This window comes from Lipophrys pholis, assembly GCF_963383615.2.
Source record: "Lipophrys pholis genome assembly, chromosome: 12".
In the NCBI taxonomy this organism is placed as follows: domain Eukaryota; kingdom Metazoa; phylum Chordata; class Actinopteri; order Blenniiformes; family Blenniidae; genus Lipophrys; species Lipophrys pholis.
Window position 1 is genome coordinate 21,067,760 of NC_137641.1, and position 12,754 is coordinate 21,080,513.

Below are 12,754 nucleotides of genomic sequence, written 5' to 3' on the forward strand. Positions count from 1 at the left end.
TAGAGTGCCCCATGCAGTGAAACCCTCTAAAAATGAAGTATATGTATAAAAAAAAATAAATACTATTTTATCATGGGTCAGATTTTGAAACACTGTTTAATGTGGTGGTCTTGAATGCAACCCTTCATGTCTGACAGGTATTTCTATGCCTGTTCTTTCTTTTTTCTTTCAGTGCTACAACCTGTTTTAATGTTGGATCATATTCCTCACAGGGCTGAAAGGTGGAAGACGTCCCCTGAATTCACAAAGTATTTTTAAAGGAGGAATATAATGACATTCAGTTTCTGATGGCAATAGAACTTTAATGCTCTTGTTTTACATGTCGAAGACTAAATTTGGGATTTGCTGCATTTAACTAGAGTGTGTTCTGAAGTCGAGTGGCTCCACTTAGATTTTTTCTGCCTTTTACATTTAAACGAACTTTTCTGAAATTTGATGAACGGGGTAAAAAAAAAAAAAAAAAAAAAGTTTCTCACATGCAGTAAGGCCTTTTGTCTATGGTCACGTAAAACTGAAGCCTTGTGGACAAATGGTTTCACTGAAAAACGAAAGTGCTGTTGGCGTGCTTGAATAGGTTTGCCTGAGAGCTCCAGAACCAATATGAACCTTACAATTTGTGTGGATTTTACGTTAATAGAAAAGATGTATTTAGTTAGAACTAAAAGGGGACTTTCCAAAAGAACTTTATTCACCATTTCCTGTGCAGTTCAAAGACAAAATAAAAGAGATTCTGTTCAAAGAAACGAAGTCTCGAGCAACATCCTGCATCTTATGACAGCGCATTTCTTAATGTATGTGGTTGAATTTCCTTCTTGTGCTTTCTTTTGTGGTGTGGGACTTCTCAACCTTGCTTTTCTTGGGTGTGATACGAACTGCCTGCAAACTGCCTCGTTTCAGTTGCTGTTAACTGTCAATCTCTGCAGGCTACTAACAAGCATGCAGGCAAAGGTAACTTGTGAAAACCATAAATCTGAAATGGAAGTATGAGGTGAGAGGGAAGCCACACTTCTGAGTGGTAGATATATGTCGGTTTGCTCACATTTTAGTCTCAACCTGTTTGAGTCAGGTGTTGCTTTTGGGCTTTTTTCGGTGTTTCGGTACTGTAGGTGCTGGCAGGAATTCGAGTAATTTCTTCAAACTGTCAAAGTCTAAGGCACCACCTGCTTTTTCAGACTGACCACAACCCCTCTGTTACTCCTTGGGGCCACTGGAAAGCCCCAAGGGTGGCAGAAGAGTGGTTAACCCTTTACCTGAAGAAGCGCTGACAGGGTTGTGGTGCACTGAGTTCCCCCTGTGTTTTCTTGAGTAGTCTGTGGTTTGACAAGCATCCGCTGGTTTGAAACCTGAAACGTGAATGCCACCAAATCACATGAGATTTCATATCAAATTCAGAACGAGTTGTTTTGTGTTAACATGTTGCTTGCATTACCTGCAACACTTCTGTATTGTCTCCTCGTGGCGAGAAGCCCCCAGGTTTGATTCAGAGTTCGGGGTTCTAGAGTTCCCTCCCACAATCTAACAACACGCCACTTGAAATGATTAATGTTAATGACAAGTGTGTGACTTGAGCTGCGATGGATGGTGTGCAAGGTGTCGCCTGTCTCTCATTGATTATCAGCTGGGATTGCCTTTTAACACCCCTATAATTCTATAACTCCTGGTTAAAGCAGTAGAAGATGGAAGATGGATGGGCTTCTATATCTCCCAATCTAAACTGTAATTACCTCTGTAGCAGACAATTCAAGGATTGACCTCATGCAGATATAGACATTCATCCAAGAAATACGTGGCGGTGACGTTAGGATGAGACATCATATAAGCAAGCAAAACGTCTTTGCGTAATCTGGGCTGGTTCCTCATCCCATACTACCTAAACAAACCATTGGATTATTCATCATAATATGAAATCATCCTCTCTTAGCATCAGGAGGCCGGTGAGACACAGACATGTTGCCCATAAGGGAGGATTGTGGTGCGCCGAGTTCCCCATGTGTTCCCACAAATAGGTGGTGGTTTTACGAGCATCTGCAGGGTTGAAAACCAAGTTGGAACGATGTCACCAACTTTCATGTCAGCTTCACGATGAGCAGTTTCGCTTTCAGGGCAACGTTCACCTGTAGCCTCTGTCAACCGCAGCGCTTCTCCATCCTGCAGCTTGAACTTCAGTTAACCCACCGACGCATCACAACTCCAAGCAGAAGTGACCATTAATCCTCGAGGTTTGCAGTGGCGGTGACGTATTAGACAACATATTCGCAAAATCACTTTCCTATTTTTACGTAGTCCCCGGTTCCACCTTCCACTCTGCCTAAACAAACCACTGGAAGATGCCTCATCATAACATGTCACAGGGAAATAATTTCCACAATAACATGAGCGGCATCAGTGAGACACCAACAGATCGCCTGCTAAAGTGAAGTAGACCCAGCCCTTTACGCACTTTCAGATTGAGAAACACTTCCTGTGACCCTGCCAGTTCCCTCCAGCAATGCCCACATGATAATACTGTCACACAGAGACAATTATTCCACTTAATCAGAAAAAGGAATGAACAGTCAGCATTAGAACAAAAAACAACAACACAAAAAATGTTTGACCCATTGCAGTTCACTTGAATTTACTCAACAGTTTGGGTTATGTTTGTGTAAACATCTAACCACTAATAACTGCAGTTGTGTGGTTTGAATACTGAGTTATAAGATAAAATATCCATTGAGAGTGTAAATTGAGGTAAGGTTCATACATTTTCTGTTTCAAAAGTCAAAAATTCTAAAGGGCGGGGGGGAGGGGGGGGGGGGGGGGGGGGGAGACTCACTTTGCCCTTTCATCCAGTTCTTACCTTCTCACTGACGAGCTCTAGAGGGAGTTAGAAAGCATGTTAGAGAACTGTGTCAAAGGAGAGCTGACCTCAGCCTTCAGGTCGTCTTTAAATGTGACACATTTCTAAATTCAGAAGAATAATGTTCCTTGAGTGATTCAAATATTCTCGGGGTCTATCTTTAAGCAGGATCAAAAGGAAGCAAAATGAATATAATGAAACATTATTAATGATCCTTAGTTGGGGGACAATGTTGTGACATGCCTGTCCACTCAGCAGACATGTATGGACGTTGTCTGCTGGTGCAATATGGAGGAAAGACGAACTAGAGCATATCTGAAAGAGAGAGAGAGAGAGAGACAGAGAGGAGGAAATTCTGGGAAATTTGGTTGCCTCACAAAGTGCACGTCATTTCCCCCTATGACAAACGTGTGGTTTCTGACTTTTTAAAAAGTTTTAAAGCGGTGTGATTATGACAAGCCCGCACTGCTCGCCTGTGCTTCTTGGGAGGAGAATGAATGGTCATGTAAAGAATATGCATTTTCAACACTTTATGGAAACAGCAACCAGTAAGTTTTTACTGTATTCACTGTTTGATTAGATATCCACAGGAGGATTAAACACTGTTGCATTGTTAAGAAAGTAATTTAATTTTGCTGTTTTCTGCAGCTGTAAAATGATTTCTGAGCTGCCTGAAGAATCTGTTCAACATTTAAAGTGACCGTTGATGACATTTAAACATACTATTTACTGAAATCATGACAATGCCGCTTATAAACTTTAGAAGCAGCTTTTTTTCTCTGGTTGAAGATTCACAGGAGGATGTTGTATTTTTACCTCTCTTGCTGTGTGCTTGTGGTTTTTGAATTGAAGTTCCCCACACCAATGAGATGTAGGTTAACCATAACTGACCAGTTCCTTTCTCCTCAGCATTACTCTCTCTCCTGCTGCTTATGGCTGTTGATTCAACAAAAATTGTGGCGGCAGGCAGAAATCCGCAGTGTGGGAATGCTCTGCAGCAGACTTTAAAGCTCACAAGGCTTGCACAGAAGGAATCCGTCGACCTCATCAAAACATATGTGAGTATAGATAGAAAACTGCCTGGTAACTTATTGCTGCTTGGACAGGACCACACAGATTTAAAGTAACACGGTGACACTTGAAGCTGTGCAAGTAAACCTGTACGTCATCATGTGTTGTTCATTCTTTATTTGTTGCAGAAAGCTTCTCAAGGAGAAATGTCAGAGCTTTTATGCAAGGTGACAGTCAACAACATCCCTGACCCCAGCATCTCCGGGCTGGAGCCCTCAGAGAGGATCTTGAGCATCTACACTCAGCTCCAAGCCTTCTTACCACATTTCAAACGCGTGTACGAGCAGCAGACGGACCTACAGTCACCCACCAGCCCGCTGCTATCGGAGCTCGCCGGCGTCAGGGCGCGCAGCAGGAACCTGGCTGCCTCCATAAAAACTTTTTACCAGAGCCTCTTCCCAAACCTGCCCGTGCCGGACCCAGCGGGAGGGCCCACGACGCTCCCTCCATCTCAGAACGTCTTCCAGCAGAAGGTCTACGGCTGCGTGGTCCTGAGGACCTACAAAGAGTTCCTCTCAAATGTTTCCCGAGAACTGAGGACCCTGAAAAGCAAAGTGTGCAGAAGAAGGATACAAAAAAACAAACTCTTCTGAAGTATGACCTAAAGCTGGATTTTGATGGTCAGCGCTTTACTCACTGGGCTGATACAGACTAGAAAATTTAAGTGAGTATGAAGGTGGCTGGTACATCACTGTAATAGAGCATATTTATGGTATTTAATATTTATTTTTTCGTGTGTCTATTGGCAGTGGAATTATGTTAAATACATCTTCATGCAAGTCATGTATATTTAATTTCTTTATTGTGTTATCTGAAGTTCTGCATTGCTGGCTGATGTAAATTTATTTGCTGTACACGTAGTTATTAAAATATTCTGCGGCTGTACTTCTTTGTCATCTTTGATTTCCCATTTGGATGCAGCAGGGTCCGTGTATTAATAAACATCTGTAAAGTAAACAGATTTTGCATCACAGATCTTATTGGTGGGACCCATTTTTAAAAACGTGTTCCTATTATAAGTCTTTTTTTCTTCTTCAATTGTGTCAAAGTTAGAGAAACACAGTTAGTTGTGAGGCATCATGTGCTGTTTTCGGCTTAGAATCAGTCCATCAAGACGCATTTAAATAAAAAATCAGGAAGCTGCTGAGACGCTGACTGTGTGATATCAACTCAGAATGACGCATGTGTTCAACACATGGCTGCATCAGATAGGAAAGATTTCATGAAACTGGCGGGCTGTCTGGTCAGTCACAAGGTGTGGGTGTGGATGTGCGGGGGTCAGATAACTGTATGTGCTCACACGGCTTTGTTTTCGTGCTTCGTCTGTGCAGTCCTGTGTTGATGGAGATGCAAGAATGTGATGGGTGGGAAAATCCAGTAGAAATAGCCCCCCCCTTTTCTTTTTTTTAAATAGATCATTAACACGTCCTCCATACAAACTTGTCATCTACATAAACCTAGATATTTGTATTGACATGAAGTAATTGTTGGCTAAACTTTCCTCAAGTCACAAGTTCTTAGGAAAATGGAAGTAGATGGGGAATTCACTCTGGGTCATGAATCAAGTTCCCTGTTATAACTTGGTCTTATTTAAAGCACAAACACAAAGGGTACCTCAGGGCAACAGCCATTCTCCAGTCTGCATAATGCAGTCATTTTCACTACCCCCTTAATACTTCACAAGAATTAAGAAGTCATGAAGTCTATTCTAGCAGATTCAATTCTCACAAATCATCACCGTGAAACTCTAATACACCTGACTCATCACTATGTAATTTGTGTTTAATGTAAGGAACTGCCAGAATGTCGTCAAGAATAAAACATCACACTCCAGGGGTTAATCAGATTACTTAGAGATGAGACAGCAAATACAACCAAATTTTGGACATATCATACAACTTGTGTCAGGTTGTTTGGACTCTAGTGACTCTTAAAAGACTCTTTTGTTCATTATTTGAATTAACACTCTAAACGGACTCCTTTCTCAAGTCCTGATGGATTACAACATCATTTCTCTAAGAAATTCAACAAAAACTCTGAAATACGTGAAAAATATGACCCCCAATCTACAGCTTATATTCCATATGCTATCATAATAAGTAGACGTTCATCCTTTAACGTGTGATACTACCTTCAACCTGCAGAGGGCGGTATATACTAACTACTGATTTGATGCACAAGCTGCCTTTCTGTGGATAATGAGAATATGAGGCAAAATAGCTTCTGCTTTTACTTTTCACTAAGGTCAATGGTTGATTGTTGCATTTTCTTTTTTTCCTAATTTATTATTTGTGAGTGTAAATCTCAAGAAATACTAAGGAGAGAGAGTCCAAGGCCTCTATCAAACTGGAAATATTCTGATTGCTACATTTGTTATATATTACAGCCACTTACTTCCGGATCATCGTTTTTGTTTAGTTTCTTTACATCTCAAGCATTTAAAGGTTCTATATTTTTATTTTTTAACATATAGTTAAGGGTCAAAGCTTGTCTATGGGGCGAGTTGCATGGACTTGCTGCGTTAATAAAGGATCAGTCAAATAGACATGAGGTTGGAAGCCGGCGATGTTCCAACAGTAAATGGCGTCACGTCTCACAAGCAGACTAAAATGACTAATAATAGGTCATAAACAGATTGAGAGCTGAAAACTCTCAATACACTTGAGCTTCTGATTTTAAAAATTCTTTCACTTCTGATGATATGAAGGAGAACGATTCCTGTGTTGGATCTGTGGTCAGAAAGAAAACTTCAGGGTTTCTCTCTCTCTCGCACAACTCCCTAAAAATGATTCATCCTATTACATGAAGTCCTAAGACGTTGTCAATGAATTATGAGAAAGAAAGGATACACATTAATGAACCAGCAATGAAGGTTATTCCTACAAGTCATTTATTGTCACAGTACATTGACGGCTTCTGGGAAACTAGTATGTGACCTGCACAAAATTCTGCTTACAATTGAAACTTTGCAACTGATTTTCATGTGAAACTTTAAAACGGGGGCGTTTATGTTTGAATGGTGGAACAGAAAGGACGTTAAATGTTTAATTAAGCTCAAACACAATATACATAACCTATTCTTATATTAGAAATGTCCTTCAAGCATTTATTTTTGCAGGGCAGCACTCCTGTTTCCCGTTTACCAGAAGTACACATCATGAACTGAAGTCAGATCTGTTTCATGGAAGTCTTTTATTGTGCAAATATAGAGTGCAGAACATGCACCAGGTGCCATATTTGTGATTAATGAAATACATTTCATAGTTATTGTCTCACTAGCATTGAATACATGTAGACACACTTAGAGACAGGCTGTTATATCCCTGATTATTAAGTTATTGATTTAGAGCAAGGACATCTTTAGAGGCTCTTCAGGCGTTGATATTTGCATGCATAGTTTGTGGTGCCTGTTCTCCAGTCACAGATATATGATTATTATTGCTTCGACCAGTGTCTCATAGGCGCATAAATTACCCGTCCTCCCATCTAGTAATCTCACAGTATTTCTTACAAATAGATACATTTCTTCTAATACAACTGCAATATAAATAAAGTCTTTGGATTTGCATAGTATAGTCAAACATGAGTAAGGCATATATTCAGTGCAAGCAGGAAGCTATAGGTATAGCAGAGTTAATGCCGGGGATGCACGATGATATCGGCACATTGGTATCATGGAATGCAGATGATCACATGCCAATGTATTTCTCTTTTCTTTCTCGTCATTACGTTGATGAACATAGAAGAGGGAGAAATCAAACATGTCTGCTATGTGGAGATAATGTTTTGGGGAAGTTTTAGAAACTGATAAGAGTCGCCATTTGCAATGAACGCTCAATGTCAGTAGTGCGAGGAGTTAAAACCCGCTTCTCCTTTTGAGAACTGGAAATACAACCAGGCTTGCTTCCTGGTTCTGGTCCATGTTCAGTTTGTTCATGCATCATCAACATGACTGTCACTGGTTGGAGCTCAGATAAGTGTGTACAATTACATGAGCTCAATCTCTGAGTCTATTTTTATATTTTAAAGCTTTGGAGAACCACATGTGCTCCTGTTGTTGAAAGAAATCACTTTCATTAGGTTAATACAAGAGTGTGTGAATCACCGGCAGCTATTAATTCAGGTATATTCAGTTAGGTATCAGGACTTCATTATGTTCTGTAAAGCTGTAAAGTTCACTTTCATTGTTCCTGTAACTAGAAATGGTTAACAACTACAAAGCATTTCATGCCTTGGTTAATGTTGAAATGTTCTGAGAATATGAAAGATAGAGTTTTTAGGTTTGTGTTTAAAATTGTTACAAAAAATAAATATGGTTTACATGTAAGTTGTATTAGTTTTCATATTGTGGTCTGGGAGCTGCTATAAAACAGCAGTCCCATCAGCTGGTTGAAAAAGAAAAAAAGCATCATAACTTAACTGATTTAATGTCAGTATTAAGTATTGCGTCAGAATATCTACATATCGGATATCGGCATATATGCAATATCGTGCATCCCCAGTTAATGCTATAGTTGAAACTATAATTCTGCATTCGTAGTTTTTTCACTGCATATTTTCATGTACCGACCTCACTTGCAGAGGGTAGTTGCGTCCATATTCAAGAAGCGAATACTCATTCTTGATTCAATCTCGAAGCCATTCAGCAACTGCAACAGAGTTTTGCTTTACTTCACCACCTCTTTTCATATGGCGGATATCAAGTATAATTACATATTTTGGTGTATTTTCATTGCTGTTTGTAAAAGCCGTCAACCAACCTTGAGGAAATGTTCAAACGTGATCCCCTCATAGAATTCATCAGGCTCCTAAACATGAAAAAGTTATTAGGTTTGTCCACTTCAGTGACTAAGAAAACCGCCATTTTCAATTGCAGTAACTTACATACCATGTGACCCATTGAAATACTGGCCACCTCCAACATGGCTGCATCAGCAATGCTTTTGGCGGTTTCTTTCTCCAGTGCGCCGCTGCGAGACAGCAGCTCCTCCACCACCTGGGCAGACGTGAACGGCAGTCGAAATCAAACATTGTTACTGCGACGGCTCCGCGGCTTCGGGAAATAATATGCTTCCTCTTTTCCATCATTAGCTGCCAATTAAGCTTGTTGCAGGAAGGCAGGCAGCTGAGACTAATGGTGGAGTGAAGACAGACACTGACCAACGGTGGAGGGACCTAACTTCCTCCTGGTGCAGACAATCTGCAACTTTAATCATCCCCGAAATTCATGTGAACATGATCATATAACACTGATTTAACACGAACTCAGATAACACAAGACCAGTGTTATAAACTAGTGACAGGAGGCTTACATGTCTGTATTCCTCGAGGGTTATCGTCCCATCGTTGTCAGTATCATGCATGTTGAATAAAACTGCAGAGAGAGAGAGAGAGAGAGAGAGAGAGAGAGAGAGAGAGAGAGAGAGAGATAGAGAGAGAGAGAGAGAGCTATCAAATTAAGGGCTGTGTGTCAGCCACAGATAACGGCAGGCATGTGGTCATGAGGCCGATTTGAAACACACACATCTCAGTTTCTCTTTCCTGACACTCTCGCGCTGGTCGTCCGTAATGTGGGGAGACGGGGGTCTGAAATGAGACATGACCACGAGGAACTCCTCGAAGCTGATCTCCTCCACCGTCCCCTCGACATCCTGGTGAAAGTTTCTGAGGAGAAGCACGACAAAGCAACTTATAATGAATCCCAAAATCATGGAAACTCACTGTGAAATCATAACAAAAACCCAAAAGCTGTTTCTGATTGTTCATGTTCAAACTTGCAGAGTCAGCTGTTATCCAGTGTACCTTCGGTCAAAGAAAGCCTCTATGATCTGTGCACGGATGGGATTGCATGCCAGATCTGGGATTTCATTGAAGTGATCTCTCCTGGGTAAGGAAAAAAAAAAAGGTTTCTAGTGAGTACTGTATGACTTGGGTTGTTAAGTTATATGAAGCCTGTCGAGCAGGTTTTAAGTTCCCAAGAAAAACAGGCTGTTGTCAGGAGATAAGCCATTACCTTGGAAAAATAATCCTGAACTAAAAAAACAGTCACTTTGAAACAATGCTCACAGCACAACGCAGCACATTAAAGTCATGAAGGTCAGCATACCGTAGAGTTTGTTCATTGTGGCTCAGCTGCTTGAATCTCTTATGTAGGACTCCAATCTGTTCTAAGGAAACTGAAAACAAAAACAAGGCACAGTTCATTTACGGACTAACATTTGGCTTCTTGTGGAAAAAAACAACCTTTTATTCCATGCTCGGTTAAAAATGAAAAACTGAAAAAGCAGATGTGGATATTTAAATGCTCCATGTATGTAATACTGGGATGACACAATGATAATGAGGTGGTTCAGAAAAAAAGGGCGACATTCTGTGTGGAGTTTGCATGTTCTCAATGGAGGGCTTTCAAAGTAGTTAAATTACTCTCAGACTCTCTTGAGTCTGATTCAAGTTACATTTGTGAGTGTAGAATCACCGATATGTGTGAATTTGAGTGTGTTTAGCTGTCTGTCTGTGATGGCAACCTCGCTACAGAATGTACCCATGACCCTGAGTTGTAAAAAGTGGTATAAAAGATGTATCCATGTATGGATGGATGTATGTATGTGTGGATGGATGGATGGATGGATGGATGGACGGTGACTTTAAACTGTGAACTGTCAATGTCAATGTGTGTGTGGCATATTATCTTGATGGATTAACTGTGTATTAGACTGGCACCCTGTGACTGTGTACTCTGCTGTTCGTTGGAATAATAAACTTCTGTATCTGTTCACCTGATAGATAGATAGATAGATAGATAGATAGATAGATAGATAGATAGATAGATAGATAGATAGATAGATAGATAGATAGATAGATAGATAGATAGATATGTTTTAGTTTATTGTAATTAATCAAACTTTTCTTTGAAATTGAACATTTTAACAGTTTTGAAATTTGCATTGCATGATTAGCTGAAGGCAACTGCTTTAGTAAAACATTGATCTATTATTGAGCGCCCCTCCTGTGGTAAACTGGGGGGGTGGGTTGTGGTAGGGGGTTGTGGTGTGTTTTTAAGGTAGGGTTGTTTTGTTGGTGTGGTGGGTGGTGGTTGGTTTTTTTGGTAGGTGTGTAGGTAGTGGTGTTGTTGGGTCTGGGGGTAGGTGGGGGTGTAGTGTATGGGGTCGGGTAAGGGGTGAAGCTGCGACACACGGATTTCCCCTTTAAGAAGAGACTGAATTAAAATGAGGGTGAATTTAAATTGCATGTGCGCTGCGAGGAAGCGGCGCACACATCCGACATGTCCGACTGGAGAGAAGCTGCCAAACAGTAATAACGACTACTCACAGCCCGTCTTCTCCGCAAGATCAACATATTGCGGTTGAGCAGGTACGGACTGTAGTGCGCCCATCGCTCCGAGATCCCGCGTCCTGACCAGCCCAGTCTGAGAGGGACCAAAGATCCGAGCGCAAATCAACCCAAAGTGGATCTCATGCGATCTTTTTTTTTTTCCTTTCTTCCGAGTTAAGCTCTCGTCTTCTCGAATGTATGAGGTGCAGATTGTGGGTTACTTTCCACCTCCTCTCCCCAGTCACTGAGCAGGTCTCATTCTCCGCAAAGAGCGCAAGGCCACTTCCGCACCAAGCGTCCTGATGACGACACGAGTCTCACAAGAGGCTGCAGCCTCAATTATTCACGTATTGATCCCAGAACTGTGCTCAGGCTGCGACCTGTGACTGACATCCTACTGCCCTGGGAGATCATGTGCAAAGCAAACAGCCACGTGCACAACGAGCTCTCAGGTATCAAAATGCAGGCTCTTATAACACAAACACGTCTCGCGCTCCCTCACTGAGACAAGAAGGCTTTTCGTCAGATCAATTCATTGCTATAATCCACTTAACTCAGGTTGCCCTACAGGTAGATCCACCTGTGCGCACTCACCTGTTGCATGAGAGAATACTGCACTCCTTACAAAAACTCATTTTAAATTGTATATTTAATTCAAAATATGCTTCTTTTGTTTTGAAATGCTGACATGCATGTGGAGTTTTTGCGGTTGTGTGTGATGGTTTTCTTCTCCAGTTTCTTAAAATATGCAACTGAAGATAATAATGACCCTAAATTTCCCATAGGTATTAATGTGAGTGTGGTTGTTTTTGTGTGTTTACCCCTTGATGGACCGACTGATTAGCACTCTTTCATTGCTGCCATAATGTTGTGAAATCAGATCAGTGCAGGGCCTTTGTGGAGTTTGCATGTTCTCTCTGTGCTTGTGTGGCTTTTCTATAGGGACTCTAGTTGAGGTTATTTGGTGACTCTACATTGTCTGTCAGTGTGAATGTAGTGTGGTCCTTCACTGCAGTACCGAAGCCCAAAATATAATAAACCTTTCTGTGCTTGCATGGTTTTTCTAAAGATACCTACTGGAGTCCAAAAGGATTTCACTTATGTAATGCTTTTTGTGGTTTAACAGCAGAAAAGTGTTCCATTATTAATCACATTCGCCAATACAAACACACACACTCCAATGGAGACGACTGTCAGGCAAGGAGCTCAAATCCGTCTATTGGGAGCAATTTGGTGAGAAACCTGCTCTCCCACTTGAGCTGCAGCTACTTGTCGGCACCAAAAGCATTCAACATGGCCTAAAGGGCAAGCAGCCTCTCCAGGATGTACCCTACCCCTACCATTACTCAGCTGGGATCAGCTTGAGCCCCCTATGATCCTTACTTGGGTACAGTGGTGTAAATAATGGAGGAACGGCTGAAGAATTGGCTTTTTTCAAGTCTATTTAGAAACCATTCTTCAGCAAAGCCTGTGTCTATTTTTTGCCATTTAAATAAATGTTTGATTAATTCA

General features: G+C 41.1%; 2 protein-coding genes across 4 annotated transcripts; one reads left to right on the forward strand and one right to left on the reverse strand.

Moving 5' to 3' along the window:
- The first annotated feature begins 3,307 nt into the window (after positions 1-3,307).
- Positions 3,308-4,794, forward strand: m17 (IL-6 subfamily cytokine M17). Its single transcript, XM_080477402.1, has 3 exons — positions 3,308-3,387; positions 3,749-3,897; positions 4,039-4,794. Exons 1-3 carry the CDS (start codon positions 3,333-3,335, stop codon positions 4,501-4,503), a joined length of 669 nt encoding a protein of 222 aa, XP_080333528.1. The 5' UTR covers positions 3,308-3,332; the 3' UTR covers positions 4,504-4,794.
- Positions 4,795-6,778: 1,984 nt separating this feature from the next.
- On the reverse strand, positions 6,779-11,784 carry tescb (tescalcin b). Of its 3 annotated transcripts, none has more exons than XM_080477403.1 (8): positions 11,240-11,784; positions 10,017-10,086; positions 9,713-9,793; positions 9,435-9,574; positions 9,223-9,284; positions 8,799-8,906; positions 8,671-8,718; positions 6,779-8,559 (listed from the first exon to the last, which is right to left on the reverse strand). In XM_080477403.1, exons 1-8 carry the CDS (start codon positions 11,301-11,303, stop codon positions 8,482-8,484), a joined length of 651 nt encoding a protein of 216 aa, XP_080333529.1. In that variant the 5' UTR covers positions 11,304-11,784; the 3' UTR covers positions 6,779-8,481. The 3 variants fall into 3 exon arrangements, with proteins under 3 accessions (XP_080333529.1, XP_080333530.1, XP_080333531.1); XM_080477404.1 differs by having other exon boundaries at positions 10,017-10,121; positions 11,193-11,752; XM_080477405.1 differs by having other exon boundaries at positions 8,258-8,559; positions 8,795-8,906.
- Positions 11,785-12,754: the final 970 nt, after the last annotated feature.